This window comes from Oncorhynchus keta, chromosome 7 (genome assembly GCF_023373465.1).
Source record: "Oncorhynchus keta strain PuntledgeMale-10-30-2019 chromosome 7, Oket_V2, whole genome shotgun sequence".
Taxonomy (NCBI): Eukaryota; Metazoa; Chordata; class Actinopteri; order Salmoniformes; family Salmonidae; genus Oncorhynchus; species Oncorhynchus keta.
In genome coordinates this window covers 37,166,481-37,190,810 of record NC_068427.1, presented here as the reverse complement: position 1 = coordinate 37,190,810, position 24,330 = coordinate 37,166,481, and the positions used below count along the sequence as shown (strand labels likewise).

Sequence of the window (24,330 nt, the reverse complement as noted above, 5' to 3'; positions counted from 1 at the left end):
AACTTCTGACTTCAACTGTACATGTATACGTCTCTGATTCCACCCTACTTTTAGATGGAACAGAACAGGACAGCAGAGCACAGAACCTGCGAACATACAGACCTACTGTGTTGATGATGTCCAGTGTAGTCAATGAAGAGAGCAGTGGTTTATCAGAGAGGTGGTCCTGGGACTAGACACTGTAGAGGGCTCCGATACTCTCTGTTAGCCTGCCTTCATGGTCCTGGGACTAGACACTGTAGAGGGCTCCGATACTCTCTGTTAGCCTGCCTTCATGGTCCTGGGACTAGACACTGTAGAGGGCTCCGATACTCTCTGTTAGCCTGCCTTCATGGTCCTGGGACTAGACACTGTAGAGGGCTCCGATACTCTCTGTTAGCCTGCCTTCATGGTCCTGGGACTAGACACTGTAGAGGGCTCCGATACTCTCTGTTAGCCTGCCTTCATGGCCCTGGGACTAGATTATTCAGCTGGCACAGACACTGTAGAGGGCTCCGATACTCTCTGTTAGCCTGCCTTCATGGCCCTGGGACTAGATTATTCAGCTGGCACAGACACTATAGAGGGCTCCGATACTCTCTGTTAGCCTGCCTTCATGGCCCTGGGACTAGATTATTCAGCTGGCACAGACACTGTAGAGGGCTCCGATACTCTCTGTTAGCCTGCCTTCATGGCCCTGGGACTAGATTATTCAACTGGCACAGACACTGTAGAGGGCTCCGATACTCTCTGTTAGCCTGCCTTCATGGCCCTGGGACTAGATTATTCAACTGGCACAGACACTGTAGAGGGCTCCGATACTCTCTGTTAGCCTGCCTTCATGGCCCTGGGACTAGATTATTCAGATGGCACAGACACTGTAGAGGGCTCCGATACTCTCTGTTAGCCTGCCTTCATGGCCCTGGGACTAGATTATTCAGCTGGCACAGACACTGTAGAGGGCTCCGATACTCTCTGTTAGCCTGCCTTCATGGCCCTGGGACTAGATTATTCAGCTGGCACAGACACTGTAGAGGGCTCCGATACTCTCTGTTAGCCTGCCTTCATGGCCCTGGGACTAGATTATTCAGCTGGCACAGACACTATAGAGGGCTCCGATACTCTCTGTTAGCCTGCCTTCATGGCCCTGGGACTAGATTATTCAGCTGGCACAGACACTGTAGAGGGCTCCGATACTCTCTGTTAGCCTGCCTTCATGGCCCTGGGACTAGATTATTCAACTGGCACAGACACTGTAGAGGGCTCCGATACTCTCTGTTAGCCTGCCTTCATGGCCCTGGGACTAGATTATTCAACTGGCACAGACACTGTAGAGGGCTCCGATACTCTCTGTTAGCCTGCCTTCATGGCCCTGGGACTAGATTATTCAGATGGCACAGACACTGTAGAGGGCTCCGATACTCTCTGTTAGCCTGCCTTCATGGCCCTGGGACTAGATTATTCAGCTGGCACAGACACTGTAGAGGGCTCCGATACTCTCTGTTAGCCTGCCTTCATGGCCCTGGGACTAGATTATTCACTGGCACAGACACTGTAGAGGGCTCCGATACTCTCTGTTAGCCTGCCTTCATGGCCCTGGGACTAGATTATTCAGCTGGCACAGACACTGTAGAGGGCTCCGATACTCTCTGTTAGCCTGCCTTCATGGCCCTGGGACTAGATTATTCAGCTGGCACAGACACTGTAGAGGGCTCCGATACTCTCTGTTAGCCTGCCTTCATGGCCCTGGGACTAGATTATTCAGCTGGCACAGACACTGTAGAGGGCTCCGATACTCTCTGTTAGCCTGCCTTCATGGCCCTGGGACTAGATTATTCAACTGGCACAGACACTGTAGAGGGCTCCGATACTCTCTGTTAGCCTGCCTTCATGGCCCTGGGACTAGATTATTCAGCTGGCACAGACACTGTAGAGGGCTCCGATACTCTCTGTTAGCCTGCCTTCATGGCCCTGGGACTAGATTATTCAGCTGGCACAGACACTGTAGAGGGCTCCGATACTCTCTGTTAGCCTGCCTTCATGGCCCTGGGACTAGATTATTCAGCTGGCACAGACACTGTAGAGGGCTCCCCTGTTAGCCTGCCTTCATGGCCCTGGGACTAGATTATTCAGCTGGTACAGACACTGTAGAGGGCTCCGATACTCTCTGTTAGCCTGCCTTCATGGCCCTGGGACTAGATTATTCAGCTGGCACAGACACTGTAGAGGGCTCCGATACTCTCTGTTAGCCTGCCTTCATGGCCCTGGCTTCCAAACAAGCTACTAAATCCCCCAACCCTTTTCACTGGGCCTGGCCTGGCATGGCTTGGCATGGGCAACCGAACACATCTCACTTGGAAAATCTATAGCATTTTCAGACAATCTATTTCCCAAAAAGTACCACCAGAATCATAAATCATGTTTTTTCTTGTCATAATGTGCAGATTGGTTGGACAGCAGCTGCATTTTTACTGGCTGGCTAGAGCAACGCAGCTCACATTAGTTTTTTCAACCCAAAAAAGACTTTTCATTTGGCACAAGGGTTGACTGCTGCTTTTCTGTAGCGTGTGTATGGAGGTGCAGAATTTATTATCCTCAGAGAAGCAGAAGGAAAACATCAAGGAATATAATTCCCTCTAAATGCTTTCTGACTTGAAATTAATTTCCCTATGACCTCTAAAGGGCTCGGTTCAGAAAATGTGTCTGTTTTGTCCGTTTAAATGTAATATGAATGCGCCCTTAGGTTAACACAAAGCCATAGCTTCAATGTACCATTGTGGGCGAATAATATATATATTTTTCATTAAATGCTTTCATTTTCTGAATCAGTTAAGCAGACCGGTCCAAGCTCCCATCTTTTTATGGCAGCCCGTTCTGTTCTGAATAGTACAAGGTTTAAACGTTTGAGACTGGTATTCGTGTGATGAGACAGTCAGATCACTTTGAATCTGTCCCTAGACAAGATCCAGACCAGAGATGGTCTGTTATTGATTCCTGCAGGGTAATGATGACTGACTGTCTGTGCTGCTGTCAATACACACACACACACACACACACACACACACACACACACACACACACACACACACACACACACACACACACACACACACACATACATACATACATACATACATACGACTCTTTGTAGGACATCGTACTGAATATCTTCTCATCTTCAGTATTCTCATTGTGCCAGTGTTCATGCACCTTGGTTTGAATGCGAGGTAGCGACAGCATTTATTTTTGTTTGGCCTGTCTGCATACACAACCAGTTGGATCCTGTCTTGTGTATCTGGGTAACACTTTACTGCATGCCCTCTTACGTATGCATTCATAAAGCCTTTATAATAGCTACATAAGACAAAACATCAGTACCTGCATACAAAACCAGCTGAATCCTGTCTCGTATGTGATTGATCTGGGTGTCTGTCGAGACAACAGCTCGGGCCACCATGACACGGGTGGTGTCGTTAGGGGCAGGCACAAGCAGCGGGCCGACGATGAAGGAGCACGCCGCCCCCAGATAGCTGACCAATGAGGCGACAGCGGTGGCTGTGGCTCTCTGGTCTGGAGCGAACCATGTGGTGGAGAGGAGGGGTCCAGCGCTCATTATTGTTGGTCCGGCCAAACCATTCAACAGCTGACCACCGTGTATTAACCTGCAGAGAGGAGAGGACAGGGAGAAACATGAAACATTAATGTCACATCATGCATACAGACAAGGCAAACAGTGGAACCAGATAAATGTTATTGTACATGTGATAAGTTCTCAGTATTTTTCATTCATTTCATTCAGAACTATAGAAAACATCATTAGATGATTTATGAACATACAATAAGTGGTCCCACATTTCCTCCTTAATGTTCAGTAACTCTGAGTCCCCTGTGCCCAGCCAGCCCAGTGTGGCTGAGGCCTGAGTGGCCAGGGAGAACAGTGCTGTGCTGATTAATTGTCTGTGAGCTCAGCTCTGTAAAGACAAGGTGCAGTCTGCCCTGTCTGAGATCACACAGCAGAGAGAGAGAGAGAGAGAGAGAAAATGATTGAGCTTAGAAAAAGAGAGAGAAGTGGATACAGACAGAGAAAAACGAGCAACTCTCAGACAGTCTGCCACCGTCTGCCTTGACAGTTCAAACCAAAAACAGCTCAAACAAGAGCAGCTCATGCCAGATGACAAGAGCTGCCAACGCTGACAAGGCAGATTGATGGAAGTGTCTTTATCCCTTACCTCCTCCTGAGATCTTCTCAAACAACTCTTAACCCACCCCCTCCCTCCCCCTCTATCTTCTACACTAAAACAGTCTCCCTCACTTCTCTTCGGTCTCTCTCCCTTCCTCTCTCCCTCCACTTTCCACCTTCCTCCACTCGCTCTCCATCTCGCCCCCCTCCCCCATCTCTCTCCCACTCTTTCTCTCCCTCTCGCGCTGTGATCACTCATTCCATTAAAGCCAAACAGAATTATCAAAATTATGAAATGATTTATGGTGCCCGCTGTTCCAAAGATCTATGTTCCATCCGCTATACTTGATGACATCCCATCCTCCACTGATCCTTGGAGAATTCCAAATCCTCAATCAATGGTGATCGGTACAAGACTACAAGTACTGTATCTAACTGATAATCATTTTCATTAGATATGATATCTGATTTAACACACTAGATTTGATGCATGGATATCTGAAGGATTCTGATCGAGATCATTCAGTCTCAAGGGATATACCTTCTAAAAACCATCTGTGTGACCTTATCACTGTGTGGCCGAAAATGAAATGTGACCTAATATGAAATGTGACCTCGGCCTCAACTGAAGCAATCAACATAATATAAAGGTCTTCAGATAGATGGAGGAGACAGGAGACTGCTAATCAAATTCTCAGATAAAGGGATGATTAATCAATTCCTGCTTGATGATTCTGGGGTGTGGAAGAGTGGAGGGAGGAGGAGAAGAGGAGAGGAAGAGAGGAGAACGGGAGGGAGAGCGGTCGTTCTACGAGAGATGATTCACTTAATGTGTATTGATGAACCCTGTCAGAGAGAATCTCATTGCTCTGAGACCAAGCCAGCCCAGCGAGGAAGAAAGTCAGTCAGTTAGATATAGAGTATGCTCATGTCTCTTAACCTGTCATAGTGTGACAGAGGTAATACTACTGCCACTGCCGGAAACCCACTCCAATCTAACATGGCACAATCAGAGAAGCCATGGCAGTATCATTGGCACAATGGGTCATGGCGGTGCGTGTATATGTGTGTATGTGTGTATGTGTGTGGCCAATCAATGAGAAATTAATAGACCTCTAAGAGAGAGGGAGCATAATGTCACTGAATGTCTGATGAAAACCTTATATCTCCAAAACAAAAAAATGGCCATATTTTGCCAATAACATACCATTTTGAAACTTCAGAGGCGATGTTTAACATATTTTCTTGATCCTAGAGTCATGAAATGTTCAGAGTACATTGAGGGGAGTTACTGTTTTCAATACATGAACAAAATGGCAAAAATGAAGATTCATTGGCTTTCAGACAGCTACCTTAACCTGGTTTGATTCAAGAGTTATCATCAATGCTGCTCTGCTCTGACCTCTGTTTAATCAGTGACCACTAATGTCTTTTCTCCTGCCCTGGCCTCTTTTCAGATATTCTGACTGACTCAGATTCTCCTTAGGTATTTTTCCCTGAACTAGACTAGAGAATAGCTCTGACAACAGGAAGGTGTTTCAATCTCACAACTCACTCTCTTTGATTCTCAGAAATGAGCTCCAAACTGAACAACGTTTACACCCCAGAGCATTTGGTTAAAAAGGATGCCAATCGAAAATGAAACGATGGTTCTCCCTCCTTTAAAAATAACATCTAGTACATGCTGTCAATGGATCCCTCCTGTTCCTAAATCAAGCTAACTGCAACCATCCTTCTCCCTTACAGCACAGCCATCCTTCTCCGTTTGATCACTGCCTGCAATGCCCTTGAACTCCTCAGCTTCTCTTCCCTCCTCCAGTCCTCTCCTCTCAGCTGCTCTCCTCCCCTCCCGCTCAGCTCCTCTCCTGCTCATCTCCACAAAGTGCTATTCCAAATCAGATCAGTAGCCAATTGGGCTTATTGTATCTAAATCACAGGTTGACGTTTATTGTCATGAGTCTTGTCCTGGAGGCAGACATGAGTGATTTCCCCTTTAGATAGGCCAGCTGCAAAGTCAAAATTGGCTATATTGTAAAAAATGACTTTGTGGCTGTGCCAGCTAGTGACCACTCTGCAGAGCTGCCTCCAAAACAAGATTCAAGATTAAACGCGCTAGTCTACATCTAAATTACAATCACAAGCCTAGCACCCACACTCTGGAAAGAGATATGTAAATTACATATGTATATGTGTGAGACACATACATAGCAGCAGTATTGGTTGACAATAACACAAACCCCATGTCTCAGAACTTTAACTCAGCAGGGTGGTGATCATTAATGTAAAGTACTTAAGTAAAAATACTTTAAAGTACTACTTAAGTAGTTTTTTGGGGTATCTGTACTTTCCTATATATTTTTTTGAAAACTTTTATTTCACTAAAATAATGTACTTTTTTTACTCCATATATCCCTTACACCCAAAAGTACTCGTTACATTTTGAATGCTTAGTAGGACAGGAAAATGGTCCAATTCATGCACTTATCAAGAGAACACATGTTCATCCCTACTGCTTCTGATCTGGCGAACTCACAAAAAACAAATGCATCATTTGTAAATGATGTCTAAGTGTTGGAGTCTGCCCCTGGCTATCCGTAAATCTTTTAAACATGAAAATGGTGCCGTCTGCTTTGCTTAATATAAGGAATTTGAAATTATTTATACTTTTGATACTTAAGAATATTTAGAACCAAATACTTTTACTCAAGTTGTATTTTACTGGGTGACTTTTACTTTTACTTGAGTAACTTTCTATTAAGGCATATATACTTCTACTCAAGGATCCCAACTGGGTACTTTTTCCACCACTGGTGGTGACCAATGTCCCTCTAAGCGGTTTTGGGTCTGTGTCTGGGTTCACCTAAATCATCCTCTTCCTACCATTTGCCCCTGACTGCTGCTGTTCAAAGTGCTCTGCTGGCCTGCTGTTCTCATCTGCCCTCCTCCTTGGTTCATCTGAAAAGCTCCTCCAGGACTGCCTCGCAGAAGAAATGCCAGGCCGTGCAGAAACGCAAGAGATTGAACTTCACTGAGTTCGCCCCATTAGTTTGCACTATATAGAAGTTAAACATCAGAAGAAGAAAAAAAAAAAAAAATCAACATTATACCAGCCCTTTTCAATGCAACAAATTAAAACAAATCTAACTTTCCAAGATTGAGTGTTGATTTTGTTGTCGGCAGAGACTGAGCGCATCATAGAAATCAAAAGCTATTTCCATGTGAAAAAATTTTATGGGTTTTGCTCCATTGGTTTTGTTTGTCGGCCTACATTATACTTAAATAGCCACAATAGCCTATTGACTACTGTCTAAAACTGTAAGGCTACAGCCTCAGTGTTCATTGTAAACGTGTGCCAGAAGTTGCGCAAACTTCTCACAACATTCAAGTTTCCACTAACAAGACCTAAAAGTTTGCTCAGTGCCCCAATCATTTTGAGGGAACATTGGTGTTGACTGTGGCCCAGTACATCACTGGAGACGAGCTCACTGCCATCGAGGGCCTCTATATCAAGCTGTGTCAGAGGAAGGCCCAACATGTTTTTAACCACTCCAGCCACCCAAGTCATAGACTCTCAGCCAGCGCACCGATACAAGCGGTACCGATACACCAAGTCCGAAACCAACAGGACCCTGAACAGCATCCACCACCAAGCCATAAGACTGCGAAATAGTTAATCAAATGGCTACCCAGACTACCTGCATTGACCCTTTTTTGCACTAACTGCAAACACACTGGACTCTACCCACACATACTTACACTGACACCCCAACACACACACACACACACACACAACATGCATACTGACGCCTCACACACACACTTTTACACTCACCACATACACTGCTGCTACAGCTGTCTATTATCTATCCTGTTGTCTAGTCACATTACCCCTACCTACAGTATACTGCTGTTACTGTCTATTATCTATCCTGTTGTCTAGTCACATTACCCCTACCTACAGTATACTGCTGTTACTGTCTATTATCTATCCTGTTGTCTAGTCACATTACCCCTAACTACAGTATACTGCTGCTACTGTCTATTATCTATCCTTTACCCCTACCTACAGTATACTGCTGCTACTGTCTATTATCTATCCTGTTGTCTAGTCACATTACCCCTAACTACAGTATACTGCTGTTACGCTCTATTATCTATCCTGTTACCTGGTCACATTACCCCTACCTACAGCATACTGCTGCTACTGTCTATTATCTATCCTGTTGGCTAGTCACTTTACCCCTAATTACAGTATACTGCTGTTACTGTCTATTATCTATCCTGTTGCCTAGTCACATTACCCCTACCTACAGTATACTGCTGTTACTGTCTATTGTCTATCCTGTTGCCTAGTCACATTACCCCTACCTTACCCCTACCTACCCCTACCTACACATTAGCTATCTCAATTACCTCGTACTCCCTGCACTTGGACTTGGTATTGGTACTTCCTGTATATAGCCATGCTATTTTGTTATTGTTATTCACTGTATATTTATTTATTTCTAGTGTCACTATTTGTATTATGTTTAATTCTGCATTGTTGGAAAATGACCTGTAAGTAAGCATTTCACTGTTGGTCTACACCAATTGTTTACGAAGCATGTGACAAATAAAATGTTATTTGATTTAATAGACCTGTGTGCAGCAAAAGAACACACAATGCAATGACTGACACCTGCTGGTGACTTTGGGAACTGTTTGTGGAGGGATAATATACACCAAGTGCACAAAAGATTAGGAACAACTTCCTAATATTGAGTTGCACCTCCTTTTGCCCTCAGTACAGCCTCAATTTGTCTGGGGCCATGGACTCTACAAGGTGTCCAAAGCGTTCCACAGGGACGCTGGCCCATGTTGACTCCAATGCTTCCCACAGTTGTGTCAAGTTGGCTGGATGTCCTTTGAGTTGTGGACCATTCTCGATACACACGGGAAATTGTTGAGTGTGAAAAACCCAGCAGCATTGCTGTTCTTGATACAAACCGGTGCGCCTGGCACCTACTACCATACCCTGTTCAAAGGCACTCAAATATTTTGGGGTAGCCTAGTAGGGCGGCAGGGTAGCCTAGTGGTTAGAGCATTGGACTAGTAACCGGAAGGCTGCAAGTTCAAACCCCTGAGCTGGCAAGGTACAAATATGTCGTTCTGCCCCTGAACAGGCAGTTAACCGACTGTTCCTAGGCCATCATTGAAAATAAGAATTTGTTCTTAACTGACTTGCCTAGTTAAATAAATGTAAATATTTTGTCTCACCCTCTGAATGGCACATGTACACAATCCATGTCTCAATTGTATCAATGCTTAAAACTCCTTTAACCTGTCTCCTCACCTTCATCTATAATGACTGAAGTGGATTTAACAAGTGACATCAATAAGGGATCATAGCTTTCACTTGGATTCACCTTGTCAGTCTGTCATGGAAAGAGCAGGTGTTCCTAATGTTTTGTACTCTTAAGGTACTGTTTTTGCACTACTTAACTGTTAAACAATAACTCTTTACGGTGCACTGAAAAATAATAAGGAATCATATAAGGCTCAATGGAAGGGTCAAAGGTCACCTCAGCTTATCTGCTCCAACTCCCAAAGGTCAGGTAAATGTAAAGCCCAAACAGAAACTTCACAAATCCACTATATGGTTTAAACACACAGAAGCTGTTTGCTCAAGCACTATAAAGTTCCCTGGACATCCCAGTTCTCTGGTTGGCATGGTATGAAGTTCCACAAGTTTGGTCTGATGATCTACGCTACATTAACTCTTCATCTACATTTTTACATCACCAGTGTGCTTCCAACAAAAGGCTAACGTTGACCATAAAAGCATCACTTACTGACATTTCAACTGTTACCTACTCTACTACTACAACTACAAACCATGAATAAGTACAGGAGTTAGGCTTGGGGAGCCCGTCTTGAATTGTTTGTCCCAGATAGCCTAGAGATGTTTAATAGTGTAATCCCAGGAACTGTGATTAACTGAGAGAGCAAGGCAGCCTTCTCAGGGATAGTGCTTTGGATAGTATGGGTGTAAAACCTTTATGTATTGGCACTTTATCACCCCCATATAGCAACGCTGTCTAGGTCTCAGTTGGATGGTGAGATCTTTTACAACAGAGGGAATACTCTGAGGTGTGCTGTTGTGTTGGCGTCCTTACTGCTTGCAATATATCTCAGTCTCCAATAAACACCCCTCCGCTACAACCGTATCTCTCGTTAGATGGCGTGTGCCTCGGCCCGTGACCCTGTATTTCTCTCGACAGAGTACAACAGCATATGCCCTACTCAGCCAGGAGGCCTAGCCACTGTAAAATGGTCCACACCAACGGCATAGACATTTTGGAATGCTTATGGATGGTCAAGTACATGTATACTGTCAAGTCAGCGTTATGCAGGTCTATAGTACACGCGCACACACACACACATTCTGTTGTTCCATACTCAGCTGCCCTCTGAAGCATGAAGGTTACAGCGAGAACAAATACTCGTGAGTAGGACTGAAGAGGTTGTTTTCAGTTAAGTGCAGCCTTAGTCTGGTCCCAGATATGTCTGGCAGCAAAAACAGATTTGGGATGAGGTAAACAAAGCCTGGGGCAATATAAAAGCTGATACTTCTCCGCAAACACTTTCAAATAGTGGAATATTATTTTCTTTAAAAAAGGAATCATTCGTAAGTATAATTTTCTAAGTATCCCTCATAGAATGAGAGCCAATAATTGTATTTTACTCTTTTTTAGTCTGTATTAATATTGCAATAAACTGAACTAATGGTCTTCATTTTACAGATCCAATCACACTCAGAGAAAATGTGCAGTTAGACTACGACTAGTTTTCATTATCTGTTCTTTGGGACCCCAAATCAGCAACCTAACATAATACATTCAGTGGGTGAAAGTGCTATATTTAAGAGAATACAATTTCCTTCCTCAATTGAAATACCCATAATGCATCACCTGAATTGAAGTCAATGTGGAGCCTAATAAGAAATAAGCGGCAGATTAACAATAGAGAAGGTCATAAAATGACTTTTATCACCAAAGTAATTCAGATAACCTTGTCGTCTGGGCCTCCTTCAAACACATAGGTACTGTTTTAGAAAGGAAATATTGCCTATATTTTTTTTGATAATAGCAATGGAAGAAAGGGCTTTTTTTTATTCTGGTAAAAATAAGGACGTCAGAAAGAAAAGTGAATGAAAGCAGTAGTCGATAAGAGAAACAGAAAACAAGTATCCACACAATTCAACAATTTAAATAGAATTCTAATCTCTTGAAGGAAATGGTGCACCTCAATCCCATTCCATGTCTCTGCTATTATGAGGCATTCAAAGCGAGCAGAAACCATTTCAATACGACAGTTCAATACCACAACACAACAATGCAACTGGCAAACTAGCGATTTATAAATGCTGTCATTCATCAAAACTATGGTAGACTAGATGGGTAATGTCTTTCTTCCCTAAAACTGCGATTTACAAGCAATACCGGGCACCCTGAAACCAGAAAATTACCATAGCTATTCACAATATTGGTAATTGTAATAAGTATATACATTTTCTGCCAGAGGAAGAATCTTCCAACGTAGTACATAAATGGGGCATAATTTTGGGAGAGCACTACCAGGTTCCAAATGAGCCGTTTTATAAAGAGAGTATATAGCACATCTCTGGGTGTGAGGGGTTGTGTGGGGTGTTACCATTTCCTTAGTTGGAAGTCTAGGGCTATTGCGGTGACCATATTACTTCCACACTGGCAGTCATGAGTCATGACCGCAGTAGAAATTCATGTGACCGTTGAGTCACAGTAATGTCCTTTTATGCACTCTGGACATGTGTTGGTAGTACCCAACTCGCTAATGACCATCAGGTCCTAATGGCCTGCTACTCAGGGCTGTGTCCTTCTAACCACTCTGACATCAATGCAAACACAATTGAAAACTCACAAACACTTATCAAAACAGTATTGTGATTTTAAAACTCACCTCACTGTGATGATCAATTAGAAGTTCAACAGCAGGTTGAAACAATGTTGTTGTGAATGTTGTTTCAAAGCCTAACACAACGAAATGGACAGCCCTTTAAAGTGATGACTCATTCAAAACACCCATATGCATACGCATATATGAGCCCAAGCCCCCCAATAAAAAACTGAATTAAAATAATGATTGTGTCGTTATACAATACATAGCCTAACGCCTACTACGCATGGCAGAGAACTGTATAGACCTAGGTGATAATGTTGGTTCATTGATTGTGCAGGGCGGCCTACAGAGTTAGCCTACAATTATAGCGAATTTGTATTTAATTTTGAATAGCCTAGTAATAGGGTATTTTTTATCTTTTCATAATGAATAGGCTAACACATTACCTTTGGCTACAGAATATCTCAGCACCGTGCATGTCCACCTCCTTCCCTCTGTCATTCATTACTTTCTACAGCGTGCAGAGAGAAGGGCTGTCAACAGTTTAATGAAATATGTTTTGATGTTCCTAAACACATTTCACTAATTTAGCACTGGGAAGCTGTAAGAACAGGGTTAAAGATCCCATGGCATACAGGGTTTGGGTGGAATATCACCTGTGGTGCAGCGAGGCCGCATGCTTCTCAAACAGTGGTTGATGAGTGGAGTGAAATAACCAGAGTAGCCTACCCAGCATGAGTGAAAAAGTAACTGTCTGGAATGTGGCCTCCATTCGCTGTTCCAGTGCATACTGATGACATGCATTTCCCCCTGCCCCTGTTTCTACCATTTGATAATGGGCCATTCTAAATCAAAGGAAATTTGACACATTAGTTAAGACTAGATTAAATTGAGAATAGTCTGATGGGTGAAAATATTAACGCTTGATGGGAGAACAGCATGTGCAGCCTAAGGAACAAGCTTTTTGCAACTTTCTCAAATCATCAATAGCCCCAAGTCGCATCATGCAGCCCATATATGTTTTGATTTCTAAGAGATTCTAAGGTTTGTATCATTCACAACTAAAGTTTACAAATAACTCTAAATCTAGCGTATAGGACCTGTTTCAAATGATCACTTTTACACTCAACATAGCCACTTCATATGCACACTCGCTCCGGAATGGGAAAAATATCCTTTCTATTTTATAAAATCATAATAATGCAATAAGGCCCAGGGGGGGGGGATAAACCACAGTACGACGCAACACGGAGTGCTTGCATACAGCAATGTACCACAATCCCCTGAGGGATTCAACAAGTAGTTATATATTAGAAACTGGTTTCCAACTTGATTAGAGCAGTAAAAATAAATGTTTTGTCATATGCGTGGTATACATTCTGATACACTTGGTTGCACTCTCTAGGAAAACTAAAATAACAAAGGCTAGCCCTAAGGTCATCTACCGAAGGTCCTACAGAGAGTTCAATCAGGACTCATTTGTGGATGAGATTAAGCATGTGCAATGGTTAGATGTGTGTAGTGGTTCTAATTCTCAGAGTAAAAACTCTACGGACCATATAAAAGCTCAAACCAAGCTTATTCTCCCAGAGGATCAATACAGCTGCATTAGACAAAGACATATTCACACAAGCACTGATATTTAACCCTTTCTCATAGGCTGAGTCTCCTCCTACACATCTGAACAAACATGGTATCTTTATTGCTAGGCAGGAAACTAAGTGATTACGGGCCATAAAAACTTCTCTTTTTCCCTTAAACCTGACCTGACCTCGACCCCCTTCATCACTAATCCATGGCTCTCTCCCCTTATCAATGCCTGCCACATGTGATTACCTTCCCTACACTCAGTACATTCCAAACGTATCCATTCATCTCTGGTGTAGTCCCTCAACTACGGCACCCCTTAGGTCTCTATTACAACTAATGATTAATAACAGTTAAAGTTCAGAAATCCAAACCTATCAATAGTAAGAATGATCCTGAAATGTCACTAAGTTTGTTCATGAAATGATTTATAAGTATAGGTGATAAGCATGCCCTTTGAGGAAATGCGCTGTGAGGTCAAACGGTGCCCCATGGATTGATGATGAGCTGAGAAATGTAATGATTCAACGTTATGATGCCAAAAAAGTAGCAGATAAATCTGCCACTGTGTTTGATAAGCAAAGTTATTGTAAATTAAGAAATCTAGTGACCAAGCTAAACAAAGGAAAGAAGGGATTCTATCTGCAAAATTGATGAAGTAAAGGGTGATGGGGGAAAAACATGGAAAAACACTTATGGGTAGGAATTCCAACATGTCTGCCTCTGTTGTTGAATCAGATGGTATATTTATGACAAAATGACATGACATCGCAAAATACTTTAATTAATATTTTCCAGGCAAAGTGGACAAGTTGAGGAATGCTATGATTCCAATATACCCTTCTAAAAGATTGTATCATGAAAGAGAGGCATTGCATGTTTGAATTTCATCCAGTAGAAAGGGAAGAGGTCGAAAGGATGCTGTTGTCTCTTTCGGATGACGTCACCTGGTCCAGATAATCTTGACGCCAAATTGTTTAGAGGCACAGCTAACCAAATATCTACCCCAATCTCTCATATCATATTTTACTAAGTGCTTGATGTATGGGGTGTGCCCAGAAGTCTGGAAGGAGTCAAAGGTTATTCCACTACCTAACGATAAAAAAAAAAATCTGCATTCATTGGTCCTAAGTCATCCTATAAACTTGCTGCCTGTGTTAAGAAAATTATATCTGTACAAATTAAGGTTTATTTCTCATGTAAATGGTCTGATAATGGGTTTCCAGAATGCATACAAAGGGCATTCTACGAGTATGGCCTTAGCACAAATGACAGATGATTGGTTAAAGAGTATGGATGACAGGATGTTAGTTGGTGTTGTGTTGCTAGATTTCAGTGCTGCTTTTGATGTAATTGATCATGAACTGTTACTAGGTAAACTTAAATATTATGGTTTTAAGTCTGCAGCTCTATCCTGGATGGAAAGCTATCTATGCAGAAGGCAAAAAGTGTTCTTTAAATGGTGACTTTTCAAACAGTAAAGATATACACTGTAGTGTTCCTCAAGGAAGTTGCCTCTCAAGGAAGTTGCCTAGGCCCACATCTCGACTCTCTTTACTAATGATTTACTTTCAGTAATGAACAAAGCAAGAGTGGTCATTTATGCTGATGACTCTACAATGTATAGCGCAGCATCAGAATGTAATGAGCTAACAGATGGACTGAGCAATGAACTAAGAATGGTGTTTGCGTGCGCTGATGTGAACAAATTGAACATTTCTAAAACGAAATGTATTGTATTTGGTTCAAGATAAATTCTTGCTGATGATCCCCAATTGAATTTGTCCATGAATAGAACGCATGTAGAGCAAGTAAAAAATAAAAATAAACTACTAGGCGTCATGTTGGACGCAGCTTTATCATGGTCAGAACACATAGATAGTATTGTTATTAAGATGGGTAAGGGAAGTACTGTTACAAGAAAATGTTCAGAGTATTTAACATCTAGCACTCTGAATCAGGTGATTCAATCCCTGATCCTATCACACTTAGAGTACCGTCCAGTTATATGGTCAATCCCTGGTCCTATCACACTTAGAGTACGGTCCAGTTATATGGTCAATCCCTGGTCCTATCACACTTAGAGTACCGTCCAGTTATATGGTCAATCCCTGGTCCTATCACACTTAGAGTACGGTCCAGTTATATGGTCAATCCCTGATCCTATCACACTTAGAGTACCGTCCAGTTATATGGTCAATCCCTGATCCTATCACACTTAGAGTACCGTCCAGTTATATGGTCAATCCCTGATCCTATCACACTTAGAGTACCGTCCAGTTATATGGTCAATCCCTGGTTCTATCACACTTAGAGAACTGCCCAGTTATATGGTCAATCCCTGGTTCTATCACACTTAGAGAACTGTCCAGTTATATGGTCAATCCCTGGTTCTATCACACTTAGAGAACTGCCCAGTTATATGGTCAATCCCTGGTTCTATCACACTTAGAGAACTGTCCAGTTATATGGTCAATCCCTGGTCCTATCACACTTAGAGCACCGTCCAGTTATATGGTCAATCCCTGATCCTATCACACTTAGAGAACTGTCCAGTTATATGGTCAATCCCTGGTTCTATCACACTTAGAGTACCGTCCAGTTATATGGTCAATCCCTGGTCCTATCACACTTAGAGTACCGTCCAGTTATATGGTCAATCCCTGGTCCTATCACACTTAGAGTACCGTCCAGTTATATGGTCAATCCCTGGTTCTATCACACTTAGAGTACCGTCCAGTTATATGGTCATCTGCAGCAACGAAAGATATAAAACATCTCCAAATGGCTCAGAACAGGGCTGGTAGATGATCTCTTCATTGGTCAGAACAGGGCTGGTAGATGATCTCTTCATTGGTCAGAACAGGGCTGGTAGATGATCTCTTCATTGGTCAGAACAGGGCTGGTAGATGATCTCTTCATTGGTCAGAACAGGGCTGGTAGATGATCTCTTCATTGGTCAGAACAGGGCTGGTAGATGATCTCTTCATTGCTCAGAACAGGGCTGGTAGATGATCTCTTCATTGCTCAGAACAGGGCTGGTAGATGATCTCTTCATTGGTCAGAACAGGGCTGGTAGATGATCTCTTCATTGCTCAGAACAGGGCTGGTAGATGATCTCGTCATTGCTCAGAACAGGGCTGGTAGATGATCTCTTCATTGGTCAGAACAGGGCTGGTAGATGATCTCTTCATTGGTCAGAACAGGGCTGGTAGATGATCTCTTCATTGGTCAGAACAGGGCTGGTAGATGATCTCTTCATTGGTCAGAACAGGGCTGGTAGATGATCTCTTCATTGGTCAGAACAGGGCTGGTAGATGATCTCTTCATTGCTCAGAACAGGGCTGGTAGATGATATCTTCATTGCTCTATCCGTATGAATATTATCCAAATGCATTAGAATCTCTCATGGCTTCACGTTAAAAACAAACTACTATCCAGTCTTCTGATTTTCTTTAGGAATGTTTTATTTAAAATAAACATTTTAAAAACAGTATTTTTCTGGTCAGTTAGTACATACTAGCAACATGCATAACCACCAAACCAGACAGACAAATTCAGGGCAGCTAAAACAACCCAAGCCAAGAACAAATAGCCTTAAATCTACAGATTTATATAAAGCCATAGCTGAATGGAACTCTTTACCAATCCATATTTCTCAGGCAAAAAGTAAATCCACCTTCAAGGGGAAAAAAAAGAACATCTAATGTAATGGACCCTATGACTGGACAGGAAATAGACAGAACATCTAATGTAATGGACCCTATGACTGGACAGGAAATAGACAGAACATCTAATGTAATGGACCCTATGACTGGACAGGAAATAGACAGAACATCTAATGTAATGGACCCTATGACTGGACAGGAAATAGACAGAACATCTAATGTAATGGACCCTATGACTGGACAGGAAATAGACAGAACATCTAATGTAATGGACCCTATGACTGGACAGGAAATAGACAGAACATCTAATGTAATGGACCCTATGACTGGACAGGAAAAAAGAACATCTAATGTAATGGACCCTATGACTGGACAGGAAATAGACAGAACATCTAATGTAATGGACCCTATGACTGGACAGGAAATAGACAGAACATCTAATGTAATGGACCCTATGACTGGACAGGAAATAGACAGAACATCTAATGTAATGGACCCTATGACTGGACAGGAAATAGACAGAACATCTAATGTAATGGACCCTATGACTGGACAGGAAATAGACAGAACATCTAATGTGATGGACCCTATGGCTGGACAGGAAATATGAAGCATCAACTGAATGTTAAATGTGTTTCCTGTCAGGTATATTAATTACCTGTATTGTCTACTTGTTGAATGTTTGTGATGTCTTGATTTGTGGTGGTTTATAATGTCTTGACAGAACATCTAATGTTGGACCCTATGAAAGAATTAGACAGAACATCTAATGTGATGGACCCTAATGGCTGGACAAAAAAAAAATGACTAAATAATGGACCCATGACTTTCAGCCATCAGACAGAACCATCTAAGTTTATAATATAATGGCATGGGACTTATACGCATATCTTGTATGCTAAAGCAAGCCTAGAGCCTATGGCATGGCACATAGCCAGATAACATAATGTAGGCCAACTTATATATTGCTTATCTGAAATCCATTTTTCTTTATATCATAATGTTTCTTTAGAAACTGCCTAAAATAAATCATGTATTTATTGTGACGGTGTACATTAAATGTATGTATTGTGACGGTGTACATTAAATGTATGTATTGTGATGGTGTATATTAAATTGATTTATTGGCCTGGAGATGCTAAACATGTTTATGTTAATTAACGATCAATTATGGTGAGAAGATTCAAATTTTTTTGTCTCAGCGTAAATCATATGTTCATTAGAAAAATATGAAAGGCGACATAACCAACTTTCAGACAGAAACACAGGTAGAGTTACTGTACAATGTCTTTCACATGACAATAACCGGCAGACAAAATGTAATGAGCACCACAGCCCTATATGGGGCATGATTTTGTATGGGTAAGTATTGCTTGCTTCCAAGCAAGCCGTTTTATAAAGAGAGTATACAGTAAAGCTCTGGGTGTGAGGGGGTGTTACCATCGCCTTAGTTGTAGGTCTGGCACAGGGACACTACGCAGCGCTGCCCCCATCACCATGAAGAAGACTGACAGTAAAAGAGACGCCCGCAGACCTGCAGCATAGGAGGGGAGAGTTGTAGAGGGGAAAGGGAAGAGGTGAAATGGGGAGAGGTGGAGAGGGGACAGGGAAGAGGTTAAATGGGGAGAGGTGGAGAGGGGAAGAGGTGAAATGGGGAGAGGTGCTAAACGGGGAAGAGGTTAAATGGGGATCAATTATGGAGAGGGGACAAAAGTCTCAGGTAAATGGGGATATGGAGAGGGGACAGGGAAGAGGTGAAATGGGGAGAGGTGGAAGGGGATGGGGAAGACAGAAATGGGGAGAGGTGGAGAGGGATGGGGAAGAGGTGAAATGGGGAGAGGTAAGGGGACAGGGAAAGGTTAAATGGGGACAGGTGGAGAGGGGACAGGTGAAATGGGGAGAGGTGGAGAGGGGCCGGGGAAGAGGTGAAATGGGGAAAGCTCTGGGAGGGGAAGGGTGTTAAATGGGTTGTAGGTGGAGAGGGGAAGAGGTGCCCCCATCAATGGGAAGAGGTGACAGAGGGGACGGGAAGAGGTTAAATGGGGAGAGGTGGAGAGGGGACAGGTGAAATGGGGAGAGGTGGAGAGGGGACAGGGAAGAGGTGAAATGGGGAGAGGTGGAGAGGGGAAGAGGTGAAATGGGGAGAGGTGGAGAGGGGACGGGGAAGAGGTGAAATGGGGAGAGGTGGAGAGGGGACGGGGAAGAGGTGAAATGGGGAGAGGTGGAGAGGGGACGGGGAAGAGGTGAAATGGGGAGAGGTGGAGAGGGGACGGGGAAGAGGTGAAATGGGAGAGGTGGAGAGGGGAGAGGGGAAGGGGAAGAGGTGAAATGGGGAGAGGTGGAGAGGGGGAGGGGAAGAGGTGAAATGGGAAGAGGTGGAGAGGGGAAGAGGTGAAATGGGGAGAGGTGGAGAGGGGACGGGGAAGAGGTGAAATGGGAAGAGGTGGAGAGGGGAAGAGGTGAAATGGGGAGAGGTGGAGAGGGGAAGGGGTGGAGAGGGGAAGGGGAAGAGGTGGAGAGGGGACGGGGAAGGGGTGAAATGGGGAGAGGTGGAGAGGGGAAGGGGTGAAATGGGGAGAGGTGGAGAGGGGAAGGGGAAGAGGTGAAATGGGGAGAGGTGGAGAGTACAGAGAGAAAAAGTGGAGGTTATTTTGTATTCTGAAATTCCAAAGGTCATATATTTTGTATAATTGTTGAGACCTCATGCTATATACATTTTCCAAAATATGAATCACGAGTCCCAAGCCAACTCCCTCCAAACCACAACATCCCAATTCTGTTCCTGACTTAAGTCTACATTTTCAGTTTCCACCACATCACCATAATTTAAGGGAACTTTGTTCCCTGTTCTCTCATTTCCTCTTGGTAGTGATGAGTGAGAGAGAGTCACTAGTTAAGAAAGTACACAATTATTGGTGACAAATTACTAGTATTACAAACTAAAATATGACTTTAATCTGATATGAAACGTAGAGAAACATTGGTGTCTCTGAATGTTTATGCGGGTTCCCGTTGGGAACTCCCTGTTTCTGTCTGTCAGATTGGCCTCTCTCTCTGTACTAAAGAGGGCACAACTAAACAACGGCAGATGCTGGTATGTAAATTCTTTGTGTACAAAATATCTTTCATTCTAATCTCTACCATGCAGTCGCTAGAGCTGCCTTTCATCTGGTTGGCCTACATATTATAGCAGGGTGGCTCCTCATGAAACGAGAGAAATACCATGATTTGGGGGATTTTCAATAAATGTTATCTATAGAAAGGTCCTTTAGAGGTAGGATAGTTTACATATATTTGAGAATGACCTCCTTTAAGACTCTATAATATTTTATATTTTGCTCCAGAGTGGCGCAGGGGTCTAAGGCACTGCATCTTAGGGCTTGAAGAGTCACTACCGACACCCTGGTTCGATTCCAGGCTGTATCACAACCGGCCGTGATTGGGAGTCCCATACGGCAGCACACAATTGGCCCAGCGTCGTCCGGGTTTGGCCGGTGTAGGCCATCATTGTAAATAAGAATTTGTTCTTAACTGACTTGCCTAGTTAAATAAAGGTTAAACAACAATATGAATAATACATTTTAAAAAATGTAAAAGGTGCTAAAAAGCTTTGTAATATGAGTAGTAGTTTGATTTCAAAAACACATTCCTTAGATACATTTATGAAAATTGACAATTATAAACTGGGTGGTTCGAGCCCTGAATGCTGATTGGCTGACAGCCGTGGTATATCAGACAGTATATCACGGGTATGACAAAACATTTATTTTTACTGCTCTAATTACGTTGGTAACCAGTTTATAATAGCAATAAGGCACCTCGGGGGTTTGGGGTACATGACCAATATACCACGGGTAAGGGCTGTATCCAGGCACTCGCGTTGCCTCAGCACTTGGTATATTGTCCATATTTTTTATTTCACCTGTATTTAAACAGGTAGGCCAGTTGAGAACAAGTTCTCATTTACAACTGCGACCTGGCCAAGATAAAGCAAACCAGTGCGACACAAACAACACAGAGTTACACATGGAATAAACAAACATACAGTCAATAACACAATAGAAAAGTCTATATGTGCAAATGAAGTAAGATTAGGGAGATAAGGCAATAAATAGGCCGCAGTGGCGAAATAATTACAATTTAGCAAAAAAACACTGGAGTGATAGATGTGCAGAAGATGAATGTGCAAGTAGGGATATTGGGGTGCAAAGGAGAAAAAAAATAGAAATAAAATAAACAACAATATGGAGATGAGGTAGATTGGATGGGCTATTTACAGATGGGCTATGTACAGGTGCAATGATCTGTAAGCTGTTCAGATAGCTGATGCGTCAAGTTAAAGGGAGATATGAGTCTCCAGCTTCAGTGATTTTTGCAATTCGTTCCAGTCATTGGCAGCAGAGAACTGGAAGGAAAGGTGGCCCAAAGAGGAATTGGCTTTGGGGGTGACCAGTGAAATATACCTGCTGGAGCACGTGCTACGGGTGGGTGATGCTATGGTGACCAGTGAGCTGAGATAAGGCGGGGCTTTACCTAGCAAAGACTTATAGATGACCTGGAGCCAGTGGGTTTGGTGACAAATATGCTCTCACAGGTCACAGTGGTGAGTAGTATATGGGGCTTTGGTGAGGAAACAGATGGCACTGTGATAGACTGCATCCAATTTGCTGAGTAGAATGTTGGAGGCTATTTTGTAAATGACATTGCCGAAGTCAAGGATCGGTAGGATAGTCCATTTTAAGAGAGTATGTTAGGAAGCATGAGTGAAGGATGCTTTGTTGCGAAATAGGAAGCCGATTCTAGATTTAATTTTGGATTGGAGATGCTTAATATGAGTCTGCTTAATGGTTAAATATAAACATTTTGATTTTACTAATTTTTCTATATAATTGTTGAACATAATATACTCCATGGGCATATTAACCTGTTAAGTCGACCCTCTACTTTTTCGAACATTCTGTAAAAAATATTTCAGCGCCCTGCTACTCAGGCCAGGAATATAGTATATGCATATGATTAGTATGTGTGGATAGAAAACACTCAGACATTTATAAAACTGGTTAAATCACGGCTGTGACTATAACAGAACGTGCGTTTCATCGAAAAGTGCAGGAAAATCTGATCACTGAAAATGGAAATAAATATCCGTGCGCTACTTCCAGGAATTGTTCATAGTGAACCGAATTAAATGAGGCTGAGGTTGCAGTGCCTACAGCTTCCACACGTTGTCTAGAGTCTTGTCATTTGATTCAGCTTTGATTATTGGTCTAACCGAATCAAGGGAATCGATTCCCTCCGGTCTCCGACCGGATGTTTTGGTCGAGCTCTCTCCAGACATTTTTTCGAGACGGACACCTATAGAATTGACATCGCCTCCTGATGAATTTTGTCGCTTATTAACGTGTACTAATACCTAAAGTTGCATTACAAAAGTATTTCGAAGTGTTTTGTGAAAGTTTATCGTCGACTTTTTGAATTTTAAAAAATGACGTTACGTTATGAAACGCTATTTTTTTCTGTTTATCACACAGTCTTCATAGATCGATATCTAGGCTATATATGGACCGATTTAATCGGAAAAAAAGACCCAATAGTGATTATGGGACATCTAGGAGTGCCAACAAAGAAGATGGTCAAAAGTAATGAATGTTTTATTTTATTTGTGCGGTTTGTGTAGCGACGACTATGCTAATTATTTTGTTTACGTCCCCTGCGGGTCTTTTGGGGTGTTACATGCTATCAGATAATAGCTTCTCATGCTTTCGCCGAAAAGCATTTTAAAAATCTGACTTGTTGCCTGGATTCACAACGAGTGTAGCTTTAATTCAATACCCTGCATGTGTATTTTAATGAACGTTTGAGTTTTAACTAATACTATTAGCATTTAGAGTAGCGCATTTGCATTTCCAGAGCTCTAGATGGGACGCCTGCGTGCCAGGTAGAAGCAAGAGGTTAATGTTCTCTGCTAGTTTATTGTTTTAGATTTTGATTATTGAAATGAAAATACTACTCATATTACAGAGCAAGCGGTAAAGCGTCATATGAGAGGCCTGGGGAAGGTCAAAATATCACAAATATTCCAACTTGAATTAATTATTTCTCAATTATGCTTTAGGTTTATATGTCAACAATATATGTCAACAATCGCTACTCCAAAAGGTCCGTCCTAATCAGTACATTTGGTAAAAAATCTCCCAAAATCGTGGTCTTATTTGGTTCTAGTTTTGTGAGGAATCACCCAGCAGCAAAACAAACCAGAAACTGAAACTTCCAACTTTGAGTGTAATAGGTAGAAATAGAAGAAGTGTGACTTGTCATGCCGTCATGCTTGATTAGGAAATCATCTCCTTAATTTGAGAGTCAGGCACACCATCCTTTGAAGGTTACCGCATAGCTACTGTTTTTGCAGAGAAACATACCAACATGCCTGTATGTACATCCCTGAGGGGTCTCGGAAAATCAATGTCTGGCAGGATTTTATGGATTTAAACATGTTGACTTAGAAAATCAGAAAATCAGATGCACCGCAACACACAACTTTGTAACGCAAACTCCCAACAAGTGATCTCCTTTCTCTGACACATTCTGCCACCCTCAGCATGTGTGCCCTCCACTCTACTTAAGCATATTACAGGAGCCTATTCCACAGATGGGTCATATATGATGGATTCTGTATGTCACCTTTCAGATGCCACAGAGGAGAGATCATCAGCATTTTTTTAAATGGTGGTAAGAGAAATCCCAGCAGCAAGTATATTTCACCTTAGAGATGAGGCTTAGCTGTTACTACGCCTGCAGTCTATCCTTAAACCCCACAGACTCTTGTCAAAAGCAGTGGACCATATAGGGAATAGGGTGCCATTTGGGATGTGGAGCTGTGTACCTCACTGCTCCACATGGGCCACAGACCAAATCATGCTACAGATTAACACATGCTTTTAAAGAGTTACATGTCAAGGGGTTTTATTTACTTTTTTTTTTTATTGAGAGGTTGTGAAT

The 24,330-nt window shown here is 42.5% G+C and overlaps 1 protein-coding gene across 1 annotated transcript in view; it reads right to left on the bottom strand.

Annotated features, from left to right (window-relative positions):
• Window positions 1–24,330, bottom strand: part of LOC118386344 (solute carrier family 49 member 4 homolog) — a 97,563-nt gene that overhangs the window by 58,359 nt on the left and 14,874 nt on the right. The window contains exons 2-3 of the mRNA XM_035774030.2: window positions 18,772–18,865; window positions 3,358–3,641 (exon numbers count right to left, since the gene is read on the bottom strand). Of these exons, the coding sequence (XP_035629923.1) occupies window positions 3,358–3,641; window positions 18,772–18,865 (378 nt within the window). The remainder of the gene's footprint in view (window positions 1–3,357; window positions 3,642–18,771; window positions 18,866–24,330) is intronic.